The sequence below is a fragment of the Lissotriton vulgaris genome, chromosome 4_1 (genome assembly GCF_964263255.1).
Source record: "Lissotriton vulgaris chromosome 4_1, aLisVul1.2, whole genome shotgun sequence".
In the NCBI taxonomy this organism is placed as follows: domain Eukaryota; kingdom Metazoa; phylum Chordata; class Amphibia; order Caudata; family Salamandridae; genus Lissotriton; species Lissotriton vulgaris.
In genome coordinates this window covers 2140904121-2140917858 of record NC_141691.1, presented here as the reverse complement: position 1 = coordinate 2140917858, position 13738 = coordinate 2140904121, and the positions used below count along the sequence as shown (strand labels likewise).

Here is a 13738-nt window from a genome sequence, read left to right as displayed (position 1 = left end):
CTCCCCAAGGCATAAAAGAATCAAATACTTTGCAATAGTTACCGTCCAATATCTATCCTGGCTGGGATATTACCACACACTCAAAAAAGTAATCCCCACTTTTGTTCATAATACTCAGGTAGGGTTTGTGCCAGGCAGGACCTCCCAAGATCACCTGCGCACATTACTGCATGTACTATGCTTTATCAGGGATTCACTTAACAAGATGGTAGCATTTTCTCTCGAGGCTGAGAATGCATTTGATAGAATAGAATGGGCACATACGTCCTGCACTCTCCACAGATTTGGTTAGCCAAGAAATGTATCACAAATGTCAAATGGCTGTACAGAGCACTGGTAGTGCTGGTCAACTGTGGCAAGTTCCTGCACACCCTTTGTCAGTGATGTGTGGCACAGCCTTGGGCTGCCCCTCACACCCATATAAGAACTGCAAGCCGAAACTATATGACAAAACACACAGATAGGGGGAATCCCCATACCAGCAGGACCTCTAAAATTCTCCTTATAACATAAAATATGTATTTGTAAAGTACACAAGTAAACTTATTTAGCACACAGTAAATTAGCACAATATGATTAGCCCTAGGGGCGTCACAAACCATATTCTAAGAAAGTGGTATAAGAACCGGGACCAACTTAGATACAAGGCCTAGAGCCTTTAGAACTGCTGGGGCCACCAGGAACCACCCAAGGTAGTGACACAGGGGACCCACGGGGGACGTGTGCAGTGTATAAACACAGCCGCAAATCACCATTAACTTCCATGGGGAAAGTCGCGGTTGGAAAATTACAAGTTAAGGACACTTAGGAGTGGACTAGGACAAAACCCCTTTATAACTAGGCAGTTCTAGAGTCAATACCCACGGGAGCACCAGAGTACTCAAGTTACCTCACCCAGGGAAGCCGGCTGCATAGGTGTCTTTTGGTGTTGGGTTTCGTCGTCGTTTTCAATGGCGAGCTGCTCAAAAGTTTTTATACCCATTAAAACTTTAAACACTATACGCATTATGAAAGTTAACAATATAACAACTGTAATCTAACCTTCCTTTAACAACAAACACTCTATTTAAATTCCGTATGCGGTAATCCTGAGTTTTAACAGCATTCCTAAAAACTTTAATGACTTTAATAGGTTTCAAGAATTTTGAACTAGCACCACTCATTAAACCAGGACGTTTCATCATGACCATGTCTCCCACCTTTACCTTAGTTGTTTCAACACTTTTCTTTGCATCAAAATAACATTTTCTTGCCCTAGCTTTCTCTTCATGTTTTCTTTTAACCTCAACACCATCACATTTATTTTCTTTACCTCTGCTAATTTCATATTTGTTGACCCATCCTGGTTCCATGCTAGTGTTAGGAACTCTACCTCTAAACAACAAAAACAGTGTTTTCCCTGTTGTGGAATGAGGAAACAATCTATATTCCTCAACTTTTCTTAAAACTTCAGTTTTCCAGTCAATAGAGGCTGACTTTGCCATTGATATAGTGTCCTTAATCACTCGATTGAACCTCTCAATCGTTCCATTTCCCTCGGGATGGTAAATAGAGCAGGTTTTGTGAATGACTCCTTTAGAAGAAAGAAACTTCTTAATTTCCTCGAAAACAAGTTGAACACCATTGTCTGTCAATAATGAACCAGAAATCCCTTCTCTTGAGAATAAATCTTTCAAGCATTTAATAATATGCTTAGAATCAATGCTTGATAAAAAGAGCACTTCCGGCCACCGTGAAAACATGTCACTAACCGCTAACACATAAAATCGTGTACCATTAATACTACTCAGACCTAAAATATCCAAAGCTACATCTTGCCAAGGCCCAGAGGGATGTCTTCTTAACACCATGGGATGTACACGAGGACACTTAGACTTATCACTAAATGAACACGCAACACAATCACGTACCATACTTTCTACCTGGTTATCCATTCCTGGCCACCAGTAAGTCATTCGCAATCTCTCTTTACATTTTGACACACCATCATGAGTAGAATGTACTTCATCAACAATGTCCTTTCTAAGCGTAGTAGGCAGAATGACCCATGTACCACGAAATAGCAATCCTTTGTCAATAGCAAGCTCATTTTGCAATGGCCAAAATTTCCTACAGGCGTCAGATCCTTCTTTGTTACTCATCCAACCTTTATTGATCAACTTCATAACTTCATTCAAAACTTCATCACCACACATCTCATCACACCATTTTTCCTCAGAAATTACACTATGTTCAATTGCACAAACCCACTCATCACTATCCTCAGGTTCCTCATCAACAACCTCCGATTTTGGGGATAAACGAGACAGAACATCAGCGACTTTATTCTCCAATCCTGGAATTTAATGAATCACAAAATTATAATCCTGCAAACCAATCACCCATTTCATTATTCTTGAAGAAATCAAATTAAGACCTTTTTTTTCTGAATATCTCTATTAACAGTTTGTGATCCGTCCGCACTTCAAACTCAACACCCCAAAGATTTTTTTTTAGTTTCTTAACTGCCCAAAAAACAGCCAATGACTCCCTCTCAACTACTGAGTACCTTGTCTCAGGATCCCTAAGAGTGCGAGATAAAAACATTATAGTTTGCATTCCATCCAGACCCATCTGTTGCAACACTGCACCTAAACCTTTCTCACTTGCATCAGTGATAAGAATCAGCTTGAGATCTGGGTTGAAGCTACTGAGAGAAGAAGCAGAATTAAGCGTCTGCTTGATTTCCAAAAATTCATCTTCACATTCCTCCGACCATACAAAGTCAACTCCTTTCTTCAACAAGTGTCTCATGGTGACCGCACAATCAGCAAAATTCTTTACAAATTTCGAATACTACTCAACAACGCCCAAAAACTTCATCAGGTCACTTTTACAAGAAGGCAAACTCATCTCCTGAATGGTGTTAACCAATTCAGGCTTAGGCTTAACACCACCTCTGATGACATTATGTCCCAAATAATTTATGGAATCTGTCCTAAATTTACATTTCTCGGCTTTAATAGTTAAATTATGCTCAGACAACCTTTCTAAGGCCTTTCTAAGTCTTCCATCATGTTGACTTTCATCATCACCATATATCAATATATCATCTTGGTAAACATAAGTGCCTTCAAGACCACGTAAAACTTTCTCCATAACCCTCTGGAAGACTGAGGAAGCTGACACTAAACCAAAAGGCATTCGCTTAAACCTAAAGGTACCAAAAGGAGTTATGAAAGAGGTAAGATCCTTACATGAGTCTTCAAGTTCGATTTGATGATACGCTGAGGTAAGATCTATAGTGCTAAAAACTTTAGCACTACCTAACAGCATCAAACGCTCATTTATGTTGTGTAAACTTCAAGCTTGTTAAGTGTATCCAAGAACAGTTATCTTTTCAGTAGTGTAAATTAAATTATGCTTTTGAAGTGCTCCTCACCATTCCTTTGTTGAGATCATTTTCTTCTTTCTCTGCCGACTACGCCAGTGAAGCAGGTCCACTAATAAGTTGAAGACAGAAGTAGTTTCTTTAGAAGATTTATTGTAGAAAGAATCTCATCCAACCAGCAGCAGTACAACTGAAATAACTGATATGGTTTACTTCCAAAGACATTAGAAGCTATGACATCACTATGACAACACACTATGACACTATCCATTCTAACATGACCTACCTACAATTCACATTAACATTCTTACAAGCATAAGTAGGTTACAACACCCTCTCCTGTCATAGGTCAGTGGATATGGGAGGGACTAGGAGTTCTGAGGTTCCTGGTTTTGTTGAGGGAGTGAATGTATGTCTGACCTGAGTGATGGGAGGAACAGTATGCCCAGTGGTGAGCTTTGAAGAGTATACCTGAGAAGGAATACTCTGTGCCTCACTGTTACTTCGCTCATAGACGGAAGTAGTAATACTTCAAGTTGATAAGTAGATACCCGCACCGTTGTCAACACACCAGTTGTGAACAGCATTTTATTAATTGTCCATCGATTACAAATTGCATGTGAGTGTCTTTTGTCTGTGTGTGCCAAAGACCTGCATGCCTTCTCTTTACCGTACACTTTTCATATATTTAATCAGTATAATGATCCAGCAGTGAGCGGGTTTTTCTAATTTTTATTATGTTTTTTCATTCAGATCCTGTTCCTCCAAAGGAAGGCGCCATGGCAAAGAGTGAGTAAATAAGAAAGTAAGCTGTTTAGAAAATGCAATCGCTGATTCAACAGTGTCTGCTGTAGTGGGGCATTTACTAAAGTGTTCCTCACAGCATTGCCAGGAGGCTCCCTGGGTAATAGGACATTGTAGGGGAACCCACTGACATAGCACAAGAATATGTTTGTGACATACAGAATAGCACTGTGTGATAACAGAGCGTGAGAATTTGTGGAAAAGGCACAGTGAGCAAAATGGATGGAAAGAGCACTGGCAAATCATAAAAGGAGAGGGGCATGAGGGGTAAAGTTATGGTTAAGCAGAAATGTACAGTGGGAGAATGGAGACAGGAAGAGTGGGTAGCACTGCCTGATTTATCCACCAATCAAAACCTGTCTATAGGTAAAATTGTGATATGTACCTACTGTGGCACTCAGGTGCTTTAAACCTGCTACAGATTTACAGGTTTACCGAGGCTTAAACTGCCTACTGTGACCCTTTTCAGGGCAATTTCTTAAAAAATATCAGAGTGTTTCATGTATTATTGTCTCACCACGCAGCTCTACATATATCACCCGCTTGATGCAAGTTAGGCTGAAACTAAACTTCATGGAATTTACTATGAAATGTGTCAATCTTCCTCATCTCTGTCTATGTCAGCACCTACCTCAATTTCTGTTTTACTCTTTCTACACCGCAACACAGTCACTCAAGAAAATGCTCAAACAATTTACCACCGTCAGTATCTCTGGCTGTTAGATTTGGCGGTCTCTAGTTGGCAGAGGTAGGTACCTTTGACAAAGTCATGGTAAGGGGGTACACTCCTAAAATAACCCCTGCTCACCCCATTGGTAGCTTGGCACAAGCAGACAGGCTTATCTCAGAGGCAGTGTGTAAAGCATTTGTGAACACATACAGTTACCCAGTGACAACACTACAGATGGAAACCACACCAGTTGTATATTAGAAATAAGTATTCTTAATTAGGTTTAACACAAGACCACAAACGACAAAAATGCACAATACTGTACTTAAAATGGTAGAATTAACTTAGTTCACTTTAGATAGTAAAATGCGACAATTTGAGTTCAATGTTCCTTAGAATGTGTAACGCTATGCAACGAAAGTGTTGCAGGGAAGGTGATGCGTTGGTTCCTTACACGCAGGAACGGTGATGCGTCGGTTTCCTACTGCTCTTCCATGGCGGTGCGACCCTTAACGCCGTGATGCGATGAAGATCCGGTGCAATGCAAACGAAGATGGTGTCTTCTTCTTGATGCGACACGATGCATGCACGCCAGACAGCCGTGCAGCGACTCAATGATTCTTCTGAACCACAACAGGCCCTGCAACATGCTTCTCCGGAAATGCGAGGCGCTTCGGCGATGTGACAGCTGCAGCAGCAACACCCTTCTTCAGAGATGTAATGACAACAGCTGCAGCGGCGTCACGGTTCTCCGGTGATGCGAGCCGCTTCGGCGATGTGACAGCTGCAGCGGCGACACCCTTCTTCAGTGATGTGACGACAGCGGCGGCGATACACTTCTCCGGTGATGCGAGACGTTACTGAGATGTGTAGCGACAGCTGCAGTGGCGACACCCCTCTCCAGTGATGCGACAACAGTAGCAGTGGCGGCGACATGTTTCTTCCTCGTGCTTCCAGCTCCTTGCGACAAGCTGTCCCTCAGAAAGTCCAGCACAGCTGCAGCACTTCCAAAGAACTCTTGGGTAGCTGGTTGGTGAAGTCTATTGTCCCTGAGACTTCAGTAGGAGGCAAGCTTTTTCTCAAGCCCATGGAGTTCCTTCACAAGTTGATGAAAGTACACACAAAGTTCCTCTCTTCTCTCTTTGGCAGTTAGGCAACCACTGCAGGCCCATCCCCCAAGCAGCACTTCAGCTTAGGGATTGTCTCTACTCAGTCTCTCTGGTTCTTCTCCTCAGTAAAGGTTCCTTCTTGTTTCCCAAAAGTGATCTAAAGTTCTGGGGTCTGGGTTTGCTCTTTTATATACAGTTTATCTTCTCTGAAGGCAGAGAGGCCTATGCCTAGTCCAAACCAGTTCTGGTCAGTCCTGGAGCACTCTGTTTCTATGACTCCTTCTTCCCATTCAAGTGCAGGGCAGAGACATCAGACGCACCACAGGAGGTGGAGCCAGTATTGTGGAGGGAAGGCACTGCCCTATTCCGGTCCCAGGTGCAACTCCTCCCACCCATCTAGATGCAGATCTCTCTATTCAGCACTGTGCTGATTTACCCTGTCTCCTGAAATCCCCCAGCCCCTGTCACTCAAACTCCAGACAAGGAATACACAACCTAGCAGAGGCAGGCTTGGATAGTTAGACAAGAAAATACCTACTTTTTAAAAGTGGTATTTTCAAACACAGAATGTTAAAACCAATTTCACTAAACTATGTATTTAATCATTCTGAGTTCAGGCATACTAAACTCGAATTTCTACCTAGTTCCCTGAGTCAGTTAGAGGTAGCAATCAAACGGCCCATTCTGGCCTATGGGGAACAGCTAGCTTTGCAATAGTGAAAAACGAAAATGGCTGTAATTCACTATTAGGACATGCCACACACATCAGGGCTTGTCCTACCTTATACTTACAATGTACCCTGCCCTTGGGCCTACCATAGGGGTGTCTGATAGGAAGCAAATGGACGGTTTAGGGACTGGCAAGTGGGTGCACTTGCCCAGTCAGTATGGCAGTACCAGACTTCACACAGGCTCTGCAATGGCAGACTTGAGACACATTTTACAAGGCTGATTCTGTGGGTGGCACAACCAGTGCTGCAAGCCCACCAGCAGCATTTGGATTTACAAGCCCTGGGCACACTCAGTGCACTGCTCAAGGGTCTGACAAGTAAACTAAATCAGCCAATCATGGAGTCACCAATCCATACATCAATTTACAATAGGGAGCACTTGCACTCTGGCACTGGACAGCAGTAGCACAGTGCACAAAGCATCTAACACCAGCAAAAACACACGAAGCAACAGAAAACATGGAATGAAGACCCACACCAAGGTGCCAGGTCTAACACTGGCATTTACCAAAAATAGATGTCATCCAATTTTATGAACAATTCCTTCACCAAACATATACCATCAATCGTAGAGCAAGTTTAATACTGGGTCCAGGGTGATCTCTTGTTCTTGATGTACACACTCCTCCTGTCTCTGTGTGGCTTATATAAGCATCCCCGCCCAATTATCTTATTACCCTCACTGCGAATCCCACATCATAGAATGTTTCCCTGAAAAAGAGGTGTGAATGGCCCTTTAGTCCTTCAAGCTCACAGCAAAGGTGAGATACTTTACCTTCAGGGATCAGAACCATCTGCTGACTTCTATCTGCTGTTCTCGTCATCTGCTTCCCATACAAATGTGTGCACATGAATACCAAGTCGAAATCTGAGAGACATGTAGCCCACGTTTACCCACTGCTGGTCTGGATGCTGCTAACCAGTTATTTAGTGACTATTTATATATATATATCATATGTGATCAAGCCACTCCGGTGGTGAAACGCGTTATGGCCGACAAATAAACGCAGAAGAATTTGCACTTAATCTGGGTCCGTGTCTGCTTGCCTTGCTGCCTGCCAGAGTTCTACGTGGGTAGTGGTATTTTGGAGCAGCTATCCGGATATATATATATATATATATATATATATATATATATATATATATATATATTGACTTAAAAAACCATAGGTTTCAGACCTTATATAGTTATGAATTAGCATTTAAAAAACCATTGAAATTGCTCCTATATAGTTAGTTGTACTAACTATATTTCGCGCACCCGCAATCCACTGCTGATGATGTCACATATTACATCATTCATGACATGGTCAGTGACATCACTGATGACATCACTGATGACATCTCAAATGACATCACTGATGACATCACTGATGACATCTCATTTGACATCACTGATGACATCACTGATGACATCATCCAGTGACTGTGTGTTTCTGTAAAGTTTAAATATGTTTGACATATTTAGGTGCGTGACTGACTGTATGAGTGAGTGATTAAATGAGTCCTACTAAATGCATGGGTTAGTGATTAAACTGTCTGAATGTGTGCATCAGTATGTCTGTTTTTGTGTAAGCTGCTGCATGTGTTGATCAGTGGCTATATGAGTGGCTATATGGGTTTTGATTGGTTGCCAAAGTATTTGAATGGGAGACTGAGTGTGTGTGTGGGTGGCTGGGAGGTGTGTGACTCTGTGCATAGATGTGTGAGCAGTTGATTCACTAGGCGTATGAGTTCAAGAGTGCATGTGGAAACAGCTATATGGGCGGTTGACTGTGTGCATGGGTGTGTTGGTGAGTGAATGGATATCTCAGTGCTACATGTCCAAGTAAGTACATATGTAAAACACAGTGCATGTGAGAGTTGGCATATATAAATGACTATACATGAGAGCCAGTGAATGTGCGAGTGGCTGTATGGATCATTGTGTACTGGTACCAGTGATTGTATAAGAGAGTAATTATGTGTTAGTATATGTAAGGTGTTGTGTGTATAACTGTATAGTTGAGGAAATGGAAGTGTGATTGATTCTTTGCATGACTGACTAGGTGTGTGAGTAACTCCATGGATGAGTGGCAGTGTGTGAGTGTCTGTATAGGTGTATGAGCGCATATGATAGTGTTGTATTGATGAGTGACTGTATGTATGAGTGATTCTATCGGTGAATGAGTAACTGTGTGTGTAGACCTAGGAAGCAGTGAGTGCGTATGTAGTAACTGGTATTGGTGTGTCAATGGTTTCAAGAATGGTAGTCTGTATTTAACACTGGGTGTATCAAAGGTTATATTAGAGTGTGAGGAGGTGCATCGTATTACCACATGAATGATATCATCAGTGATGTGATCAGTGATGTCAAATGAGATGTCATCAGTGATGTCATCAGTGATGTCATTTGAGATGTCATCAGTGATGACATCAGTGATGTCACTGACCATGTCATAAATGATGTAATATGTGACATCATCAGCAGTGGATTGCGGGTGCGCAAAATATAGTTAGTACAACTAACTATATAGGAGCGATTTCATTGGTTTTTTAAATGCTAATTCCTAACTATATAATGTCTGAAACCTATGGTTTTTTAAGTGAATTTGCAAGGTTTTTAAAATTCTAATTCCTAACTATATAAGGCTTGAAAACTATGTTTTTTTTAGTGAATTTGCAAGGTTTATTAAATGCTAATTCCTAACTATAATGCTATATAAGGCCTGAAACCTATGGTTTTTTAAGTGAATTTGCAAGGTTTTTTAAATGCTAATTCCTAACTATATAAGGCCTGAAACCTATGGTTTTTTCAGTGAATTTGCAAGGTTTTTTAAATGCTAATTCCTAACTATATCAGGCGTGAAACCTATATTTTTTTTCAATAATTTTCAAAGGTTTTGTAAATGCTAATTCTATTAGCGGATAACGTTTATATATGTTATTATCCTTCTGGGACCACCTGAGCAGCCATCTTGTTTCTCAGGAGAAGTGAGGCACAAGAGAGCACAAAACAAGAGTGGAAAACGCGAAAAGGGGGCAGGCAAGGTAGAGACCCCCTGATCCACTAGCCCTTCTCAGTGGGTCCCAGAAGGACCACCAAGTGCAAAAAAAAATTATATATATTTTTGAAATCGCGGGGTACGCGCACGGTACGCATACCGTACGCGTACAGTATGTGTACCCCTCGATTTTTTTTTTTTTGCCCTTGGGGGTCCTTCTGGGACCCCCTGAGAAGTGCTAGAGGGTTGGGGGGTCTCTACCCTGACCCTTTTCCCACTCTTGTTTTGAGCTCTCTCGTGCCTCAGTTCTCCTGAAAAACAAGATGGAGGCCAACACTTCCTGGGTTGGACAGTTTGGAATGTTGACAGTCGACTGCCAGCTAATCAGAAACTTGCTCGCGCACGTAAGGGTACGCGTACGGTGCGCATACGGTGAGCGCATATAGATATATACTTTGCTCAAATTCAATGTTCTCAACAACTACTGGAGGGATTTTCACCAAATATAGAAAAGGCACTACTGCATACCTGTCCCTACTATTTTGCCAAGTTTGGTGTAATTCCGTTCAGCCGTTCGGGCTGTTGCCGTGTCTAAAGGTCCCATAGAAAATGCTATTTGAAAATTTTCAAATTCAATTTCCTCAAGAACTACTGGAGGGATTTTCACCAAACATAGCAAAGGCACATGTGCATACCAGGCCTTACCATTTTGCCAAGTTTGGTGTAATTCCATTAAGCCGTTCGGGCTGCAGCCGTGTCTAAAGGTCCCTATGGAAATTAACATGGGGAAAACACGTTTTGGGACCCCCCTTTCGCCCCCGCTTGACGAATCCCCCCGAAACTTTCAGGGAAGGAGCGGAGCAGAGCTGGCCAAAATTCTGGAAGATTACACGCAGATTCCTCAATCGGCTCCAAAGTTATTCCCAATGGAATGTTGAGCGCATATAGATATATAATTTGCTCGAATTCAATTTTCCCAACAGCTACTGGAGGATTTTCACAAAATAAAGAAAAGGCACTACTGCATACCTGTCCCTACCATTTTGCCAAGTTTGGTGTAATTCCGTTCAGCCGTTCGGGCTGTAGACGTGTCTAAAGGTCCCTTAGAAAATGCCATTTGAAAAATTTCAAATTCAATTTTCTCAAAAACTACTGGAGGGATTCACACAAAACATACAAAAGGCACTGCTGCATACCAGTCCCTACCATTTGGCCAAATCTGGTGTAATTCCATTCAGCCTTTCGAGCTGTAGCCTTGTCAGAATGTCCCTATGGAAACTAACATGGGGAAAACACGTTTTGGGACCCCCCTTTCAGGAAAGGAGCGGAGCGCAGCGAGGCAAATTTAGGGAAAATTACAGGCAGATCCCTCATTCACCGCCAAAGTTATTCCCAATAGAATGTTCAGAATTTCCTATGGTAACTAGGTCCTAACTATATATACCTACTGGCGACCGCCAGTAGGTAATATATATATATATATATATATATATATATATATATATATATATATATATATATATATATATATATATATATATATATATATATAAATGCTCCGTTGCCATACCCAAAAATGAGCCGCACTCAAACGCTGGACTAGAGGTGGCAAGCCTTTAATGAGCAGTACAAGCAGGATGATGCTAGTGGGTACAATTTGACAGCTGCAATCGCGATGTGCCTGACGCGTTTCGAAGGCAAAGTCCTTCTTCCTCAGAGGCGGGCGCAGTCACATGGGTGCGGCTCATTTTTGGGTATGGCAACGGAGCATTCATATATATATATATATATATATATATATATATATATATATATATATATATATATATATATATATATATATATATATTACCTACTGGCGGTCGCCAGTAGGTAGTTATAGTTAGGATTTTTTTCAATGTTAAATCTCAAAATTCTATTTGGAATAACTTTGGCACCGGTTGACGAATCTGCCTGAAAATTTCCTGAAAATGGCCTCGCGGCGCCCCTGTCCTTCCCTGAAAGTTTGGGGGGGATTCGTCAAGCGGGGGCCAAGATAAAAGGGGGGTCCCAAAACGCGTTTTCCCCATGTTAATTTCCATAGGGCGGTCGATTTCACTTTTAGCCCGAACGGCTGAATGGATTTCCACCAAACTTGGCAAAATTGTAGGGACTGGTAGCCCGATGTGCCTTTGCTATGTCTCAAGATATGTGCTCCACTGGATTTTGAGTAATTTAGGTTCAAAAAAATATATATATCTATAGCAGCGCACCGGTACGCGCACCGGTGCGCGTACCGTGCGCGCCACGCGACTTGCGTGAGGAAAGCTGATTGGCTCTCGGGTGTCTGTAAACATTCTAAACAGTCCGGAGCAGCCGCCATCTTGTGTCTCGGTAAAATCGAGACACAAGAGGTGGCCAAAACAAAGAGGGAAATGACCATAAGGGGGCAGAGTAGACCCCCCCTTGACCCCCTAGGTTTGATGTGGGGGCCATAAAGGGCCCCGCGGGGCAAAAAAATATATATTTTTTTTGATTTTCGCGGGGGGAGCGCCCGGTACGCGCACCGGTGCGCGCACCGGTGCGCGTACCGGGGAGTGTACCATGGGGAAAAAGAATGACAGTTTTATAAGTAGCTGTATAAGTTTCAATGTTAAATCTCAAAATTCTATTTGGAATAACTTTGGCACCGGTTGACGAATCTGCCTGAAAATTTCCTGAAAATGGCCTCGCGGCGCCCCTGTCCTTCCCTGAAAGTTTGGGGGGGATTCGTCAAGCGGGGGCCAAGATAAAAGGGGGGTCCCAAAACGCGTTTTCCCCATGTTAATTTCCATAGGGCGGTCGATTTCACTTTTAGCCCGAACGGCTGAATGGATTTCCACCAAACTTGGCAAAATTATAGGGACTGGTAGCCCGATGTGCCTTTGCTATGTCTCAAGATATGTGCTCCACTGGATTTTGAGTAATTTAGGTTCAAAAAAATATATATATCTATAGCAGCGCACCGGTACGCGCACCGGTGCGCGTACCGTGCGCGCCACGCGACTTGCGTGAGGAAAGCTGATTGGCTCTCGGGTGTCTGTAAACATTCTAAACAGTCCGGAGCAGCCGCCATCTTGTGTCTCAGTAAAATCGAGACACAAGAGGTGGCCAAAACAAAGAGGGAAATGACCATAAGGGGGCAGAGTAGACCCCCCCTTGACCCCCTAGGTTTGATGTGGGGGCCATAAAAGGGCCCCGCGGGGCAAAAAAAAATATTTTTTTTTTGATTTTCGCGGGGGGAGCGCCCGGTACGCGCACCGGTGCGCGCACCGGTGCGCGTACCGGGGAGTGTACCATGGGGAAAAAGAATGACAGTTTTATAAGTAGCTGTTTAAAAAAAAATGTTTTGTTGTTTTTTTATACATACACATACATATATAAATGCATATGCATATATATATGCATATATGTGTATATGTGTGCGTGTAGAGAGAGGAAGAGAGGTAGAGGTGTAGAGGTAGAGAGGTAGAGAGGTAGCGGTAGAGAGGTAGAGATTAGTAGAGAGAGAAGAAGAGAGAGGTATATAGTAGAGAGTGAGTAATAGAGAGTAGAGAGTGAGTAGTAGAGAGTAGTAGAGAGCAGTAGAGAGAGTAGCAGAGAGTGAGTAGTAGAGAGTAGTAGAGTGAATAGTAGAGTGAGTAGTAGATAGTAGAGAGTGAGTAGTAGAGAGTGAGTAGTAGAGAGTAGTAGAGAGTAAGTAGTAGAGTGAGTAGTAGAGAGCAGTAGAAAGTGAGTAGTAGAGAGTAGTAAAGAGTGAGTAGTAGAGAGTGAGTAGTAGAGAGTGAGTAGTAGAGAGTAGTAGAGAATGAGTAGCAGAGAGAATAGTAGTGAGTAGTAGAGAGTAAGTAGTAGAGTGAGTAGTAGAGACTAGTAGAGAGAGAGTAGTAGAGAGTGAGTAGTAGAGAGTAGTAGAGAGTGAGAAGTAGAGAGTGAGTAGTAGAGAGTAGTAGTGAGTAGTAAAGAGTGAGTAGTAGGGAGAGAGTAGTAGAGAGTGAGTAGTAGAGAGTAGTAGATAGTGAGTAGTAGGGAGTAGCGAGTAGCGAGTAGTA

General features: G+C 42.4%; 1 protein-coding gene across 1 annotated transcript in view; it reads left to right on the top strand.

The window, feature by feature from the left end:
- LOC147725251 (GTPase IMAP family member 9-like) overlaps nt 1-13738 on the top strand; it is a 115147-nt gene that overhangs the window by 26214 nt on the left and 75195 nt on the right. Inside the window, exon 3 of the mRNA XM_086966562.1 lies at nt 4124-4159. Within this exon, the coding sequence (XP_086822688.1) occupies nt 4150-4159 (10 nt within the window). The 5' untranslated portion in view covers nt 4124-4149. The remainder of the gene's footprint in view (nt 1-4123; nt 4160-13738) is intronic.